This window comes from Tachypleus tridentatus, chromosome 13 (genome assembly GCF_004210375.1).
Source record: "Tachypleus tridentatus isolate NWPU-2018 chromosome 13, ASM421037v1, whole genome shotgun sequence".
Lineage (NCBI taxonomy): Eukaryota > Metazoa > Arthropoda > Merostomata > Xiphosura > Limulidae > Tachypleus > Tachypleus tridentatus.
In genome coordinates this window covers 28,301,104-28,320,774 of record NC_134837.1, presented here as the reverse complement: position 1 = coordinate 28,320,774, position 19,671 = coordinate 28,301,104, and the positions used below count along the sequence as shown (strand labels likewise).

Below are 19,671 nucleotides of genomic sequence, written 5' to 3'. Positions count from 1 at the left end.
CCACTATTCGTTGGTAAAAAAGTAGCCCAAGAGTTGGAAGTGGGTGGTGATGACTAACTGCCTTCCCTCTAATCTTACACTGCTAAATTAGGGACGGCTAGCGCAGATAGCCCTCAAGTAGCTTTGCGCAAAATTAAAAAAAAAAGCAAAAACCATTTAAAACACTAAGTTTATTTTAAAGAAAATCCCTTCAATACCACTAATATAAATGAACTAGAAGAGACACCTGGGGGAAAACTACCGTCTTTACTGCTGCACTATTTCATTAAATATGGAATGTCTAGAAGAATATAAAATAATTCTAATCACAGACACAAAAATTAGGAAGTCCATTTGCCTAAGGCCTAACATTAGTTAAACCTTTATTAAGTACTGTCTATATTCGATAAACCAATAAATTAACACTGTAATTTGTATACGTTTCTTTTTTTTTCTGTTTAGTTTAGTTAGAGTTAAACTTTACCGTACTTTATACAAGTAATAAACAAACTTACGATGTTATTCTACGACCTGACGTTAGACCTTTTTTAACAACTTTGATAAGGTTTTAATATGTTGTACCAAAACGTGTACTAAAGTATATTTACATCTGCCTTTTGTTTACGACCGTTAAAATAAGCACACATATTTGCATTTAGATAGTGAGGTGCTCACGCATTTTCACGACAGACAAAATCTGGTGTATTATTATAACAGATAGCGTACAAAACTATGTATTCATCAAAGCTTTGTTTGTATCAGTTAAGCCTTTTAACAGTAACCACTTTTCTTTACACTAGGTTAAGAAATAAGAAAAGCCTGGACATAATCCAGTTTCTCGATTAAGTAAAAATAGTGAATATTTTGACTGTTCTAACCGCTGTTACATAATAAACTAACAAGGGTAATACTACCATAGCTATTCACTGAGATTAACGTATTACTCTGGCACTGTTTTCCTCTGCACTCACGTCTGGGTCACGAGAATATGAGTTTCTTTATATTTTATAGACTTCATATATTCTACGTGAAAGATAGTTTATTTAACAATATAACGGTAAAACTTTTGATGAAATGTAAATTTTGTATAAGCACTGTTCGTATTTTTATGGGGTCACTTGCTCAGAATGACCAAAGAAAATGCTGTATTCCTAACCAGTGTAACTGTACTCTGGAACAGATGCTACGAATGTCACGATGGAGTGGTTATGAATTTATCAGTGAAAGTATATTCTGGAACAGTCACTAAGAATATCACGATGGAGTGGTTATGAACTTTATCAGTGTAACTGTATTGTGGAACAGCCGCTAGGAGTGTGTGTGTTTTCTTATAGCAAAGCCACATCGGACTATCTACTGAGTCCACCGAGAGGAATCGAACCCCTGATTTTAGAGTTGTAAATCCATAGACTTATCGCTGTACCAGCAGGGGACAGCCGCTAGAAATGCCATGTTGAAGTGGTTGTGAACCTTATCAATGTAAGTGTATTGTGAAAGAAATTAGAATTCCCTGGTGGAGAGGTTACATATCTTATAAATGCACGTGAATTTGGAGAGAAGCTGCTCCAAATCCACATATGTAAAAAATTAAGGCTCCACCACTGTCATGGTGATATGGCGCAGCAATTACAAATTCCTAGATGAAAGTTGATGTTTCTTTTTAACAACAGCGTGTATTTGGCGAGAGACTGATTGGAATGCCCAGATAAAAATAATATATACATCTTTTCAAGTGTTACATAAATTTGGAAATAATATCACTTAGAAAACAAATATGGAGAATTAACATACCTAACCAATGTACTTTTGTTTGGAGAAGAGTCGCTCAGAATGCCCAAATGGAGAACTGACGTCCTTATTAGTGTAATTTTGTTGCGGATCAAACAGATTGGAGCCCCTCAGTGGTACAGCGGTATGTCTGCGGACTCACACCGCTAGAAATCGGGTTTCGATACCCGTGGTGGGTAGAGCACTACATTGTGTAGCTTCGTGATTAATTCCAAAACAAACAAATCGACATCTCGGAATGCACACGTGAAGAAAATTCAGTTAGAAATCTAACGAGAATCTGACCGTCTCTGAGCTTGATCATATGAATAATGGTAAAATGTTTCTGTGTTTATAATTCAACACATTAACTTAAAAAGTTATGAACCTTTGATAATAAACTATAATAACATTCAACTATCAACACATTCATTAAATATGGTTTTACACTCTCATTTCAAGTTAGTTAAACTTTACTATTCACGCCATTCCAATATAGTAGGCAATAATGAAATGGTACTGTTGTGAGGGTGAGTAAATATGTTCAATTGTAAGAGGCTGGAATTTTCAGAGATGTAAATCTTGATATTTATCTCAATTGAACCTATTATTTAACAGGGTGTATAAAGCGATATCAAAATCCTTTAATCGAATAATTAACTACGATAATTAAAAATGAGACTGTTCTTTGTGAGCTCTCTTTTAAATTCTTTCAGAATAGAAAATTGTACAAAACACGTTACATAAAACTATAGATAACTCCTTAATATACGTTAGTGAAAATGTATTTTTAAGTTTATTAGTATAAAAATACTAAGATATTTTTGGTTATGAAATACAGAGATGGTTTCGAGTATTACAATCATGGCTAACCAATGTCTAAATAAAAAGTACTTTTATTACTGCAAACTTCTTCATATTGCTGGAAATTGCTCTTCAATTACTACACACGTGAGGGATTCAGAAGTCTACAAGGGGTCTTGTCTGTAATTTCTGTTCTCAAACAAAGCCCTCACTAATCTAAGACTCGCTGGCATTGAGACATAGAGGCAATCTATTATAGTGTTCTCTGCTAGAAAATTAGAGGCATGATGCGACTTATCCAAACAGACTTCATCCCATTAAGCAGGAGCAGTCAGACTTGGCAGCAATTGTCAGAAAAACCGGAATGAATCCCCGGGAAGATGGTCTTTTCTCTCTGGAACTACGATCAATAGATGGATACACTATTTTCAATCACCACGGAAGAAGCGCCGAAGCATGATAGATGTATGTGTTCAGAGACTCGTGGCCTTTATTTCCTTCCAGTTAACGCTGACAGACGTCTGTTTCTTCTTCTCAGTTTCTCCCCAAGCCCCACAGGCCCTGCACACACACACACAAATACATACTCACCACAAGAAAGTGATGAAGAAAATCCCAAAGAAAGCAGAGTAGTGATATAGAAAGAAATACCATGGGAGTCGAAAGAACAGCAAACAATTATAATAACTCCTTCAGGAAGGAATTTTACTGATTAAAATATAACTTTTTATTTTTTTTAACACTTTAAAAGCCAATATTACACTAAGACCAAACATGTTGTAGTTCTTCATACGTGGGCCGGCATGGCCAGGTGGTTGAGGCACTCAACTCGTAATCTGAGGGTCGAGGATTTGAATCCCCGTTACACCAAACATGCTCGCCATTTCAGCCATGGGGACGTTATAATGTGACGCTCAATCCCATTATTCGTTGGTAAAAAGAGTAGTTCAAGAGTTGGCGGTTGGTGGCGATGACTAGTTGCCTTCCCTCTAGTCTTACACTGCTAAGCCCCTCAGTGGGTCAGCGATATGTCTGCGGACTTACAACGATAAAATCTGGGTTTCGATACCCGTAAAAGGCAGTACACTGATAGCTCATTGTGTAGCTTTGTGCTAAACTCAAAACAACAACTACACTGCTAAATTAGAGACGACTAGCGCAGATAGCCCTCGAGTAGCTTTGCGCGAAATTAAAAATAAACCAAAGAAACAAACAGTTCTTCACACAAAACACAGTCAGTAAAACATACTGAGCTAATACGCGTGTAACACAAGTACAAAGAGTGATTAGAACGCTGCCACAGAAATTAACCTGTGCTCTTAATGCTAGACAATGTATAATTCTTTATGGAATATTTTCTCTAGTTTGCTGTGTTGAAATAGATAGCAATATTATCTATTCCAACACAGTTTGTTTCGTCTTTCTATATTTATCAGTACATGATAGAGAATGTATATAATGTCACCAGGACTAGTTATAATGCTAGTTAAGGACTATTACAGTTTACTATTTAAAACACTAAATAATCATTATTTGGGTTTCAAAAGACACGAATACCATTTAACGGATAGTGAACGGTATTTAGTTTACTACCATTAGTTTCAATAAATGATTTAATCGGCCATTATAATTTAATCTATTAGTATTATTAGTTCATTGAAAGATCTGTAGTTTACTATTCAAAGTTTGATTTTTATCTAGTTTCTGCTAAACATCTTAAACTTTTAATAAGAACCCGTCATCTGAGAACCATTGTTAGGAGATAATTTATCTCTTTATCATAGTGGGACAGCAGTAAATTTACGGGCTTAAAATGCTAAAATCTAGGGTTCGATTCACCGCGACGTACACAGCAGATAATATAATGTGGCTTTTTACTAAGACAAACAAACAAACTCTTTATCACAATTTCAATGAATAAAGAATTACGCACAAGGAAATCATATTTTTTGAAATATCCATTTCTGTATTTTGAAAAATTCGCCCATTTACTTCCCAGAGTAATTGACGGGCACTTCTTCCCTAGCCCACACATGAAATGTTTGTTTTTAAACAAAAGTATGAGAAAATGATACGCAATCTTCAGAATCCAATTGCCAGTTCAATTCATGACACAATAAAGAAAGTGTCTTTGTTGGAAGTCAGTTACGATGTTTTAATTACCAGGATGTACACTGTTCATTACAATACATTGGCATTAAAAGCCTTCACAGCCATGGAAAATTATAGTTTAATTAGGAATAATTTCACTCCCGCTTGACGACGCCGACCACAGACGTGTACAGCTACTACACTTAATCAATACTTGTTAATCTTTCTGCCGTTTGCCTTAATTACCTTTATACTCTTGGTCGACAAACATCCCTTGTGGATTAATACAATAATCGTGGTAAATAGTGATAAATTATCCTGATGAACACGTCAGCCAAAGAGAGTATACGCTACATACGAGCCTATGGGACCAGCTATTAGAGCCCATTAAACGGTAAAAGTAATTAAATATGTGTTAAAATGGTTTTACGTGATTATAAATTTTTAATTAATTTTCGGCTTCGTTAAGCCTACAGTTAAAATATGGAGGTTCTATTAGTGAAAAACGTTTGGAGATTTTTTCTTGAAACTCAGTAAATATATTTAAGTACTTAACAATTGATGATTTATTTATATAAATACCATGAAACAAACTTTATTTTGGGTAATAATTAATACTAAATACCTTCCAAAATCACTGTTGAGATTAAACTGCGTGACGTAAAAACAACAACAAAAAGGAAACAAGGGAAAATGACGTCAAAATAAAAGTTCTGCTTGCTTTGTTTTTACTCGCTAAAAACATTATTCTGGCGATATTCCATTAAGACTGGCGTATTCCGAAGAAATGTAATCTCACATTTATACAAAACTTTTCCTTAAGAAGTTTGTTTTTTATTTCGCGCAAAGCTACACGAGAGCTATCTGCACTAGCCATTCCTAATTTTGCAGTGTAAGACTAGAGTGAAGGCAGCTAGTCATCACCACCCACCGCTAACTCTTGGGACACTCTTTTACAATCAAATAGTGGGATTGACCGTTGCATTATAACGCCCCCAAAGCTGAAAGGGCTAGTATATGTGGTGTGACGGGGATTCGAACCCGTGACCTTCAGATTACGAGTCGAGTGTCTTAACTACCTGGCCATGCTGGACCACCTTAGAAAGTAAAATGCTAATGTCATTCCTAATAAAATCAGGCTTCCTCGTTAGCATTTGTTGGGGCGGAGAGCAAACTGATGTCAACCCTTAAATTTCTCATATAAAATAAACGTATTCTACGCAGGCTACTTAAGGCCAATAACTCTCTAATTACAGAATTTGTTTGTCCCAAAATCTTGCGAAAGCTTCAAAATGGCTACCAGCGCATACCCTTTCTTAATTTTGAGCTTATGGATTAAAGGGAATATAGCTAGTCAACAGCAACGACCGACAACTCTTGTCTAATCGAACAGTGAGGATGATAGTGTACCCATGAATAGAAATAGATGAGCGCGTGTTTGCGCCGTTTTCGGAAACTCTGTCTTCGAATTTCTAGTCCGAGCACGCCAACCACGTAGTCACGCCCATCTCAGCTTCCTGTGAATTTTATTTTTTAATAGAGCTAAAGAACGATATTTCTTAAACAGTCAAGTAATTAAATTAAAGTAATTAAAGCTACCCTTTTATGAAGCGTTTGCTTATTTATTGTGAAATTTGTGCAACGCTACACTAGGGCTATCTGCGCTAATCGTTCCTAATTTAGCAGTGTAAGACTAGAGGAAAAATAGATAGTCATCACCACCCACCGCCAACTCTTGGGCCACTCTTTTACCAACGAACAGTGGGATTGACTGTCACATTATAACGTCCCCACGGCTGAAAGAGAGAGCATGTTTGGTGGGACGGGGATTCAGGCCTGCGACCTGTGAGTCGAGCGCCCTATCCACGCGCCTTATGAAGGAATTATACGAAAACAGCCTTCTCATCGAATGGTAACGTCACCTAAACAATAGGCAGCTCATTCAACCATGTGATTCTGAGATCTGTCCTCACTAGGAATGGTCAAGCATGGCCACGTGATTAGGGCGCTCGACTGGTAATCTGAGAGTCGCGCGAATCCCCGTTACACCAAACGTTCTCTCCTTTCAGCTGTGGGGACGTTATAATGCGACGTTCAATCCCATTATTCATTAATAAAAGAGCATCCCAAAGTTGACGGTGGTTGGTGATGACTAGCTGTCTTCCTCTAGTCTTACACTGCTAAATTAGGGACGGCTAGCGCAGATAGCCCTAGTGTAACTTTGCGCGAAATTCAAAACAAACAAGCAAACAAACCTTACTAGGATAATGTATGTATTAGACAAACCTAACAATTATAGGTCACTGATAATTATAATCCAGTAGACTGAGCGTCCTTTGGATATTTTGCTGCTTTTCCTTTTTTTTCCCCATTAAAACAACGCAAAAAAGTTTTTTTTAAAAAAACCTATTTAAATTATCTTTGTATTAGTTAATCAGTTTAGTATGCTTGAACCTCCCCTGTGACACAGTGATATGTCTACGGACTTAAAACGATAGAATCCGGGTTTTGGTACCCGCGGTGGGCAGACCACAGATAACCCATTGCATATCCTTTGTACTTAGCCTCAAACAAACAATATACTAGAATTTATGAGTTCTTAAATAAGTAAAAAAAAAAAAAAAATTATGTGCGCGAATACAAACGAAGGATGTTATTGAACCTAAAGTGAGCATGTTTGGATTAATACACTTTCAATATCACACACTGTATATGACCAGCATAATAATCTATCATTATTCCAGTTAGTTCATCGTCTTTCGATCGTTACAATGTTCTCTTTCTTTGATCGATTTGGTCAGTCTTACCATCATAAGGTTTTTTTTACTTTGTAACTGAATGAGCCATTAGCTGCTTCATGGTTGACTTTGGCGCCAGGCGAACAATTTGCTTTCGGAAAGACCGAACTACTGGGGACTAATTACAAAAGTACTTAATTAACCATACATAAACTTTACCTTTGAAGGGCGCGTTAAAAAGCTATAATGAATCCGATTCCTAAAAGTGCTTTTGATGTCCGCCGCGAGAAGAAAAGAAAAAAAGAAGCTGAAACTAGCGAATTTTAATTTATTGTCGATTTTCTCGGCGCGCGATGAAATACTGCAACAGCTTGAAACGTTTCCTTCTTGATTAAATAAGCAAGGGAGAAAAAGCAGTTACATAGAACCTAGATAAAGCACGTGGAGTTTTCACGTGCATCGTCATCTGTAATGTATTAAAAGGAGTTTATCCTCATTAAAAAGCATCATATCAATGAAACTGTTTTCAGCACAGGAAACAATATCCAGAGGGCTTAATGTGAGATTAAAAAAATTAATGTTGAAGAAAAATTGCGGCCACCAGCAGATTAATTTCAAGGTATTAACAATGAACCTTCGGCGTTTAGAAACGGTTTTAAGTTTATTTTAATATATTTATATGTTAACTTCAACATCCTAAAAATATTTATGATGCGATTTTAATACAACAATTTAACAAATGTGGGAACAAAAATTATATTTTGGAATGATGTTCAAGCGTGTGTTTTCTTTTAGCAAAGCCACATCGGGCTATCTGCTGAGCCCACCGAGGGGAATTGAACCGCTGATTTTAGATTTATAAATCCGTAGACTTGCCGTTGTACTAGCTGAACGATGTTGAAAGCCGTCGAAAGCTATACAGTTAGAGTGTATGTGGGGGGGGGGGTGGATGTACTGACGTGTACACGGGTAAATCATGGTACAAAAACATTTCTTGAACGAAATTTACGTTTTAAAGCAGGATTTCGTATTATCGTTGTTTTCTTAAACTGTTGTTTAATCACACTTGTATCAGCAAACATGAAATTTAAAACAGGAGATGCTTTACTGTTTCACGGTAGGACAGCGGTAAGTTCAAAGTATGATAATGCTAAAATCCGTGGCTCGATTCCCTATGAGCTGAATGGAAACAGTCCATTATATAGCTTTACGTTAAAGATTATTTATAACTCGCTGTAGAAACAAACAAACTTGGAGATTTAACATTTAACTAATACAGCCTTTGAAAAATAGTTTCAAAAAATGATACCAGAGGACATGAGAAAATTTAGGCATTTTTTAAAAATATCTTACTAGAAAAAAATCTGTAAATCTTTTAGTTTTCTGGGAGCAACAAGGTTAATATAAGATGAATAATGGTATTTTGTTGTATGAAAATTGTTGAAAATGTTGCCCAGATGAATGTACTATGGTTAAAAGAAAATGATGTAGGGCTGGCATAGCCTGGTGATTAGGGCAGCTGACTCTCAGTCAATGGGGGCTTTATAACGTGACGGTCATTCCCGCTTTTCGTTGATAAAAGAGTAACCTAAGAATTAACGATGGCTGACTTCCCTCTATTTTAGCACTTCTAAATTAAGGACTCCTAAAGCGGGTAGCCTCGAGTAGCTTTGCGTGAAATTCGAACAAAAAAACTGATAATCTGACAAACAAAAATGGAGAGAAAAAAATTAACCGTCCTTGCTATAAGGGCAAACAGTCAACGTTAATGGCAAAGTTAAATTGTTGCTGTCAAGTTAATTAATAGCAGAGTAAGTTCAATCACATCCGAGCGATATGGATATATTTCACTAAGAAAAAAATCACACGTTGTAATAATACTCGATATACGCAAAAGAGATCTGCTGTTCTATATTATCGTTTCTGCATGTTGTGGATGGATTTCAAATGAAATTTCCTTCATCTAAACCTAAATCATTTTTCCTTCCAACTTTTTAGACGAATATAATTAAACAAATCCACATCAAAAGATGTATGCAGTTGGTCAGCTGTACAATTTCAACCTTTTATTTCAGACAGCAGCCATCATTTTCTTTTACAAATTATAGGAAAGTTAGGTTTAGTAAATACACCTTTACGTGTTCTAATCAAACTCCAAATGTAAAACCCTTGTTTCCAATTCACGTAGCATCATGTTCACTATAAAACTAAACCTGTTTAGCTGACACAGTGCACGAAAACGATTGAAAAGCCGATAATTCTCGTAGTTTAGGGGCGTTGTACAAATCTTAACAGTTAGTCGGAGCTTATACATACGTTCACTATAGATTAGACGTTTGATTAATGTTTGCTACTATTAAATTGAGCATGAATATTCAGTCTTCATAGCACGGTAAGACTACTGCTGTTATTACAAAGATATTGTAGAAATTGTAAGGCAAGTTTATACATGAAGATCTAATTGCAGAGACCATTCATCTTGTCCCATCAGACAGCTTCGAGTGGTTTCAGTGAAATGCAACGGGAAATTCTGTTGATAGTGAATAATGGTGTGCTATAGCATTCCTAAACAGTATTGTGGGAAAATTGATGAATATAAGGATAACGTATACTTAGTTTAACAAACGTGAATTGTTTAAATTATCTCGACAAATTACTCAGTGTTGTAAATCTTATCCAAATATTACGATCTCTCGCACGACTGATTACAATTGCAATTTTAAAAAATTCTGGCGACGAGAAATCTCGTTAAGTTGAAGTTATAGAACGAAATTTTGTGAAACATAAGCCTACATTTTAAAAAACATATAATGCCAAATATTGTTTAACTAGCTGGAGTACCCGTCCCCTAGACGGAAGTTACATGATTAGTGAAACGTTAACTTAGAGCATGAAATGTTAATTCACTTGTATGCAATAGCAAAAAAAAAGCCTCAAAACTCTGTAAAATACACATTGTAAAACTGTAAATTTGTACCCTATGGACTCAACAAATCTATTTCCAAATTTTTTGAAGATTCATTAATAGGGGGTGAAGTAATGGCAAAAAATGCTAAAAACGCAAGAACACCCACAGAAACAGCAAAACTGAAAACTGTTATGTATCTCCCCGTAGACTCAATGACCCTCCATATCAAATTTGGTGAAGATCCATCTACAGGCCCAGCATGAAAGTAATGAACCTCCACACCAATTTCATCCACAAGCTGACCGGTCGCACCAAACATGCCCTTTCAGCCGTGGGGTCGTTATAATATTACGGTCAATCCCACTATTCGTTGGTAAAAAAGTAGCCCAAGAATTGGCGGTTGGTGGTGATGACTAACTGCCTTCCCTCTAGTCTTACACTGCTACACCAGGGACGGCTAGTGCACACAGTCCTAGTGTAGCTTTATGCGAAATTCAAAACAAACCAAACCAATAACATTTTAAATTAAGGCAAATAAAGGTATAGTTCATCAAGTTCTTTTAAAAATACTTATTTCCAGTAATATTTGAATTACACCTTTATCAGGCTATATTTAAAACTGTTTTAGTCAGATATTTATCTTGTTTACTTTCACTACCATGGGACGAACAACGTTGTATTGTATACGTAAGAAACTGTTACTTCCATGTAAGCTTAGCGTTTTCAAATGGGTTTCAATTTACTATTTCAGTGCACAAAGTCTTCGTGAAAAGAAAAACGCCGAGTTATGTGTTGATATTTGTATTTTTGAATAAAGTACTGAATATATCTCTATCAAATGTATCTAGTTGTATAATTCTTTCTTGATACTAGCTGGTGAGAGTTTGAAGACTAGTTTACTAACAAGTAAATCACTGAAATATATTCTTATCGAAGTATTCTCGAACTGCTTAGTTGTGTAATTTTATCTAGTAATAATTATCAACAAATCATTGACCAGTGGTGGCACCAGGATATTTTCGTTGGGGGGGGGGACTGAGGTAAATTGTGGAGGGGCTTCGGAAAATACCATCAATATGAAGTATAAATGGTAAATTATAATAATGTAAGTACCAAGGTACATTTCGGAAAGGTGTACTATTTTGAACTGCGTTTTTAATGCAGTTTTCATTGGAAACTCATACTCAGATTAATATGATACACAATGCAAAATGATCTCACAGAGGACACAACACCGGCTAAATGCTTCATAGTTTTGACCTATACACAATACACTTATACATGCATGCTATGTTTTACTTTTCAATAAAAGATAAATGAAATTAATGGGTAAATACCTGTGAAACCTTTGGTTCATCAAGTAAAATCCCTGATGATCTATTGTAACTTGAAATCAACGTGGTTGTCTAAATTTCGTCAAAGCTCAAGATAGAATGGCATTACACAGAGAGCAGCAATACAGCGCATGAGTTTCAGTGCGTTCAGTACGTTGCTATGGGACGCATGACACATACTTCCGTCTTAATGAAGACGTTGAGTTCTACAAATCTATGTCTCTTTGATGTTAATTGTTAAGCAACAACGACGATTGTGTTTTCCATATAAACAATATTAGGGGGCTTAGGGGGTTGGCTCATTTGGGGGGTTCAAGCCCCCTTGATGCCGCCACTGTCATTGACGAAGTTTCCATTATGAAGGACCTATGGGATAAATCAAGTTGCGTAACTTCACCTGGTTCTAACCCGTCAGTTTCTTTAGAACACAAGCAGTAACTTATCTACCACGAGCCATACATTTCATTTACTCTAGATGTTAGCAAATGTGTTTAAGAAAAGTTTACCCAATGACGATCTGAAATATTTCAAGTAAGTTACATATAACATAATGCTGATAGAAAGCAACATGATGTAACAAAACGACTATGCCTCAATTTAGTGTTGTTCGTTTGAAACTAAATCATATATTAATACTGTTGCTATTTAACCTGACAAACCTTGTTAGTGTGAGTAAGGTTAGGTAACTTACATGCTTTAGAGGTGAAAGAAGTCTGCCACTTTGGAAGTTTTTAAATTATTTGGATGAACTTGGTTATGGTAGTTGCTACTATTATTATATTAGTAAACTTCACAACTCAACACATTATATCGACACATGGTTACAGACCATCTTGTGAAGCGAATAAATTATAATTATGGTAAATTGCACTACGATTCATGTATTGGTAAATTTTCATTTGTGGTTGCATATATACACACGCACACATATATATATTACGCCCAATTCGTTTTACAGTCAGCATAATCATGTAAATCAGAAAATGAAAATAAAGAGCCAGCAAGTCAATATTAAATATCTATTTTACAGCACTGAGAGTTAATCCATAGCCAACAAAGACCTAATTACTTATTCTTGAATTAATGCAGAAACAGCTGTAGCAGATATTAATAGAGTGAAGATGTTTGATTGAAAGCTGCATTGTTGGAGTCTGAGAACATTTCTCAGTATTTCTTCCTATCATACATCTTTCCTTTATTAATATCTGGTACAGCTGTACTTGTGTTGGTACAAGAATAAACAACTGGGTCATTGTTCTTTGAGAAGTATCTCAGTGTTGCAGAAGTATTTCTACTATTTCAAATAAATGCTTGATCTTGAACTCGGACCTTTTTTTTGTCTTATTATTGTATATGTCTATAGACATATAATGACAGTGCAGTGATTTATGCAACTTTTAGATTAGTAAATTATTTCGTTTTGGTTGTTATATCTCACTCAAGCAAATAAACTAAAGCTATGATAATTTCTAGTACAAAGAGTAAATTTCATGATTCTGGTTTATTATGCCTAAAATAATAAACAGTTTTCGTTGATGTGTATAAAATGCTCTGTTTTGACTGTTTGAATCTTATTTAGGAAAATAAACTATTGTTATTGTTATACCCACCATACTTACAATAGCAGAGATGCCAACTATTTCAAATGACTAAGCGTAATGATTATAGACAGATCCCGTACAGATATCGTACAACCACTGGATACAGTTTTGAGTCATCCATGTCTGTGGATCCATCTGTGGCTAAACTGTAAACACTGTTAGTAAGTATGCTTGAAATCATTTTGTCATCTTCACAACTTAACATTTGTACAATGTAGTTTTGGTTCTAGCACAGTCATAGTTTTTCGCTATATTAGAGTCTGGGAACATTTTTCTGAATAGATGTCCTACATGATCGGCTACAGCTAGGGATAAATTATGAATAATGACGAATTGCGTGAACATCACTTCTGCATTTATGGTTTCATATTATGAATTCTTACTCATAAATGTCGTTATCTGTATCGTTTTTATCTTCGCCTCAGCCTTTTGTTGGTGACATGCCGATTTTGTATGTCTGGAACAATCGTTTATCCCGCCATGCGCCACAGAAAAATCGATGTGACAAACTGTACAAAACGCATGACTGTCACTGATTTTTGATGCAATGAGCGGATATTTTGCACTATACTCTTTCCTAAATTTTCGATTCACAGTTTTAGTCCTTTTAGATTTGCCAGAAACAAGACAATCTGGTAAACAAGGCCTCTTGTGAACGATTGCATTGGTGTTTCTATGCCGCTTAGAAAACAAGAAATACCCATCTACGCAAGCGCTGATTTGATGACAAGCACTGATGACGTAACTATGGATTCCCCAACGTACCCAGTATGGAGAAGCACCACACTCAAACTATTGGTAGACGTCGGAGATATAAATATTTTTTTATTATTTCAAGCACAAACATGATTATCGCAAGTAGCCATTTGGACTATGTCTTTTATTTATTACAAAATATACTTGTTTCTCACTAGAAATTTTCTTTTCACCCTTTTCAAGCCCTGGGGGAACAATTTATCACTTTATTATATAGGCCTATATGATATATAATAATTTGGGAGTTGCAACAAGTCATAATATTAGTCTGTATGAGCATATAGTCGTAATGTATACACCAAAATCGTAATGATTACGCTCAAATCGTAATGGTTGGCATCTTTGCAATATGATTCACACCCATCTCAGTCGAATAAACTGTGTAAGAAGTTTACACCATTCGAGATTAATAAAGTATGTAGTTGCTTTACACCAACCTTTCCAGATGAATAAACTGTGTAAGAGGTTTACACCATTCGAGATTAATAAAGTATGTAGTTGCTTTACACCAACCTTTCCAGATGAATAAGCTGTGTAAGAGGTCTAGAGTCTTCTCAGGCAAATAAACTACTTAGGTGGTTTAGAGTATTCTCAGTTGAATAAACTATGTAGTAAGTTTAGAGTCTTTTCAGGTGAATAACTGTTTAAGCAACTTAGAGTCTTTTCAGGTAAATAAATAGTGTAATTCTAGTGATTTTTGTTAAAATTTTACCCCGCATGCCAAGTGTATTATATTTATACTATTTGATCTCTTTCTGATTTTTATATGATTGTTCTAAATAAGTGGTTGGTAAACAACAAACAGTTAAAAGGCCTATTTTTACTTTATACTATCATCTTGTTTTTCAATAGTTTGTCTTCTGGACTTTTTTTCAAATTCACAAAAAAGCTGAACATATCTAATATTGGTGGACCAAGAACAAGCATTTTGAACTTAGTATAATGAACTTAGAACTTGAAGATACACAACTAAACATGTTATTAAATTAAAAAAACAACAACAACAACAAATAAAATAAGAGGATTAGGAAACAGAAGTATAAGCAGTGACAGGAATTTATAAGTAGTTAATATATATGCAGATATAAATAGGTAATATATATGCAAGAAATCCTTTTACAAAATATGAAGCAAATTCTTAGTGCCTTATGAAAAATCACCTGATTTCATAAAGTATCATAGTCTATGCAGCTGAGAACTTTTTCAATTAAAATTATAAATTATATGAAACAGCATGTGGTTATATTACAGACAAGAGCACATGAATATACATATTTCTGATTACAGAAAGTGCCCAGAGTGTTATTGGGTAATTGCATTTCCTCTAAAATTAATAAACTTATGAAGGATTAGTTTAAATGAAAACAAACTGATTCAGTTATGGAAATAACTCACCAGTTTCTGGTTGCTATATATACAATTAGTGCATTACCTGATGAAATCAGCACATAGAGTAATTTAAAACTTCAAACAACAAATTAATTTACGTCTACAATTAATACAAAAACAGTTATCTAGAGGGCATGTTCATGAGATTGTGATGAATGTAAACATGTTTAATCAATGTTTTGAAATCGGTGAGCTGCTCATAAATTTATTTTCATGCTCTTTAATTTTGGATGAGCATTCTTTCACTATCTCATTTTCCCATAAAATTTACTAGCCTTTGAATTTTCTATATGAAGTATTGCATACACACACTAGGCTTGAACTAACTGTAAGAAAGTCATCTTAAACTTAACAGGTGATACTGCAAGTTGAATGGTCTGTCAATGCTTATTAGTCCACCAAGGTTGATTATGATATATGTTGCACTAAAGCTGAGGAAGTGTGACTGGTGTTGAGGTTGTGTATCAACCTTTACACTTTAAAAGTATTTAATATCTACCTAACTGGGTCAAGGTGAACTGAAATACTTAAATTTGCATTCCTCAACTAAGGATGTAATTTTGATACATTATTACATAATTTTAAGATTATGAGTGAATACAATATTATTATTAAGTTTTAACATATTTTATTGGTTTGCAAGCTGAATGTTTACTCATGTGTAACATGATATTACACAGTCATGCAGTGTTTCAGCTAATAACCAAAAACATTATTTGATAAGCTCAATAAGTCAGTACTTCATTGACTAAGTCTACAACTAAAGCAGATATTTTTTCTCAACATCCTAAATCCTTACTTACTCGTCCTATTGCACAAGGAAAAGTAACTGTTGTGTTGGATACACTGAGCACTGAAGAGACAGCATCAACTTTGATAACACAAACAATGAAGTGTAACGAACATCTCTAATAGCCAGCACAGAGTAAAGAAATGAAAATTTTTGGCAGTTAGACAAGGCTAGAAGGAAAGTCATACATGGTACAAAGAGCAGACTTCATAAGTTATCAAATGAAAAATTGAAGGATAATAGTTATTTATGATGAGCAGAGAAATTAATATTTCTGGTGTGACTTGAACAAGTGTAAAATTATTCTGCCTGAGGCCCAGTGCACATTAACAAATGGTCATTCTGCTAACATGTCCAAAGAGCAGGAATAAACATATCAAGAGAATATAAGCAGGTGGGGTAAGGGAATAAAATAACAAGAATAGGGCAAGAAAGTAATAGATTATTTTCAGTGGAAGTAATTTAGACAATTTACTTGATATGTACTTCAATACTTACCTGCTTATGCATCTCAACATTCAGTCCATATGACATTTCATAATACTGTAAAAAAACACAAAAACAGCACACATTAGTCCATATGACATTTCTTAATGATGTAATAAAAACACAAAAACAGCACACATCAGTTCATATGACATTTCATAGTACTGTAAAAAAAACACAAAACAGCACACATCAGTCCATATGACATTTCATAATACTGTTAAAAAAAAAAAAACAGCACACATCAGTCCATATGACATTTCTTTATGCTGTAATAACAAACACAATAACAACACACATCAGTCCATATGCCATTTCTTAATGCTGTAATAAAAAACAGAAAAACATAATTCTATATGACATTTTGTAATACCGTAATAAAAGCATAAAATAGAACACACTAGTCTGTATGACATTTTTAGTGTTGTAATAAAAAACACAAAAACAGCACACACCAGTCCATATGACACTTCATAATACTGTAATATACAACGAAAAACAGTACACATCAGTTCATATGACGTTTCATAATACTGTAATAAAAAAACAAAAACACGGTACACATCAGTTCATTTGACATTTCGTGTTACTCCAACACAAAACAAACAAAAAACAGCACACAATATCTTAACGATAAATGAAAACAAAATGAACTAATTAGTAATCAATAACGACAAGTCATACTAAGAAGGAAACCAATCAGTGAACACACAAAACGAACTCTTTTTAAATCGTAACACAAAAATTGTTATTATTAGCAAAAACAATGTTCATCAGTAGGTAACCATAAGTAAGAAATTGAAAATAAATTTTAAAAAATGAGATGTAATTAAAGAGAAGTGAATCCTGATAGAGTGAATACAATCAACAAATGTTTGGAATAAACTACACAGTTATGAAGACTTTCCGAGGACAAAAATTTTGTAATTGTAACGCATTTCATCAAATTCCAAAAATATGGTTCACAAACTTATATAAAGGAAGTATTAATGAAGTGACCTGCATTAGGCTTCACCCACTTTCCTGACAACAGTATTTGAATGTCTTAAACATAACACGTTAAAGAATGTATAGAATATTTATAATTGCGCTTACCATTACGTAGTGTCTCTGCATCTCTGTTTTTTCACTTGCTAATTTTTCCAAGTCCATTTTTAAACTGAAAAAAAACGAAATTCTAAAGAATTAATATTAAAACGTTACAATTTTTTTTCATTCTTGACAGTAAATCTTATACTATTACCAACTAAGAACTTCCTTTCCAATCTCGTCAGCCCACCTGTGACGAGAATCGAGAATGTTATACAAAGAAACTTCAGACATATAAGAAAAGGAACATTGTGTAAATATTGACTACATTTTCAGTTATTTCACTGGTGATAACTGCGTTTTAAAACAAATTTTTTTATATCAAAAAATGGCTAAGTTGCTACACGGTTTAAGTATACTCATACCAAACCTTTTATAACATTTAGTTCAACGAGTACACAAAAGGTGGTTATTAGTATAATATATCAGACTTCAGGTGCAAACTGGGAAACTGTGTCGAAAACGTGTAGCCTTACAAAGTATTTCATTAAATATGATAAAATATAAAATGGAAATTTATCCAAAGATCTCATCAAGATGAAAGAATCATCATTGCACATCATGCACATTGTGCATTCATAATTTTTACATTTATCAAAGGGTATACAGTAGTTTCAATTGTTATAACGTGCCTAGCAAGAAAGCACTAGGGAGCAGACTCTGTGTTTTCATAGTACGAAACTACACCATAGGCTATCTGCACTGTGTCCCACACATTTAAGTCCCTAAACATACCACTGACTTACTGGGGGAACAGGAGGGTAGCCCCTTATCTCACTTGATAGAGTACTTACTGAGGGGTTCGAACCTGAAGCAAATAAATTTTTGTATGTTGTCAAAAGTAAATAAAAACACTAGAAGAGGGATAGTTTTAAAATATTGTGAAAACTAGTTTCAGAAGCTCCAGGATACAAAATAACGTTTTCATAATTTGTCTTAAATTTACGAGATTTGTAAATTGTTTTGAATTTTGTGCGAAGATACTCGAAGGCTCTCTGCGCTAACAGTTCGTAACTTAAAAGTAATGAAACACAGGTAAAGCAGCCAGCCAGCAACTGTATCAACCGCCAAATCTTGAGCTACGTTTTACGTGAAAAGTTTAATTGATCGTCACATTATAACGCTCTCAAAGCTGAAAGAGAGACCATGTTTATGACGGAAGTCGAACTCAAGACCTGCAGATTGCAAGTCGAGTTTCCTAACCAGCAGGCCATGTAAATATACGTGATATACTTAAGTAGAAAATGCTGTTTTGTAGTTAAATTTAGGATAATAACTATTTCGCCTAATAGTGTACTAAGTGGTCCCACACCACAACATTTTCTAACATCTATTTTCTAACATCTATACTTATCAATAAAACTTTCCTGTCTGTGAGAATAATATGTCTAAAAATGTCTATCGCAAAATTTATAATAGTAATTTGTATCCTTTGTCCTCCCAGCTTTACTTCTACGTGAGTTAATATGGCAACTATCAGGTATTTTTTAACTCACACGAAGTTACTGAGTTTAAACCTTTAACTAAAGTGCTCTTTCCAACAGTTAAACAACTGTGGTGCAAAACATAAAACAAATCATCAGTAGATGATAAACATAGGACATCTGAATGTCATCTCTACTGCCTCCGTTAAACTTTACGTGCACTGTAGCGTTGTTTTAAATGTCATCCATTGGAAATAATGACATGTTTTTGGGGTTATATTTTATACAAAGGGAAAAAAATCTTGTTTTGTGCCACAAACAGTCACTAGGCGTAACATCTAATTGTGAATCTCGTGTTGTACAGTTTTTCATACTTGAATATCGAGCTAAAACTGTTAATGAATTGAAGAATTCCAGTATCATTTAGTACAATTACTGCTAATTCACCAAAATATTTAAATGCTGAATAAAAAATACCAAAAAACACCAAAGACTAGAATTAAGTGTTGTATAAC

The 19,671-nt window shown here is 34.5% G+C and overlaps 1 protein-coding gene across 6 annotated transcripts in view; it reads right to left on the bottom strand.

The window, feature by feature from the left end:
* Positions 1-19,671, bottom strand: part of LOC143240536 (transducin-like enhancer protein 4) — a 146,939-nt gene that overhangs the window by 118,362 nt on the left and 8,906 nt on the right. For all 6 annotated transcript variants that reach the window (XR_013021809.1, XM_076483122.1, XM_076483125.1 and 3 more), the window contains 2 exons: positions 17,739-17,802; positions 16,656-16,700 (listed from right to left, as the gene is read on the bottom strand). Coding sequence is in view for 5 of the 6 variants with exons in the window: in XM_076483122.1 (XP_076339237.1) it covers positions 16,656-16,700; positions 17,739-17,802 (109 nt within the window). In the remaining variant the exon portion in view is untranslated. The remainder of the gene's footprint in view (positions 1-16,655; positions 16,701-17,738; positions 17,803-19,671) is intronic.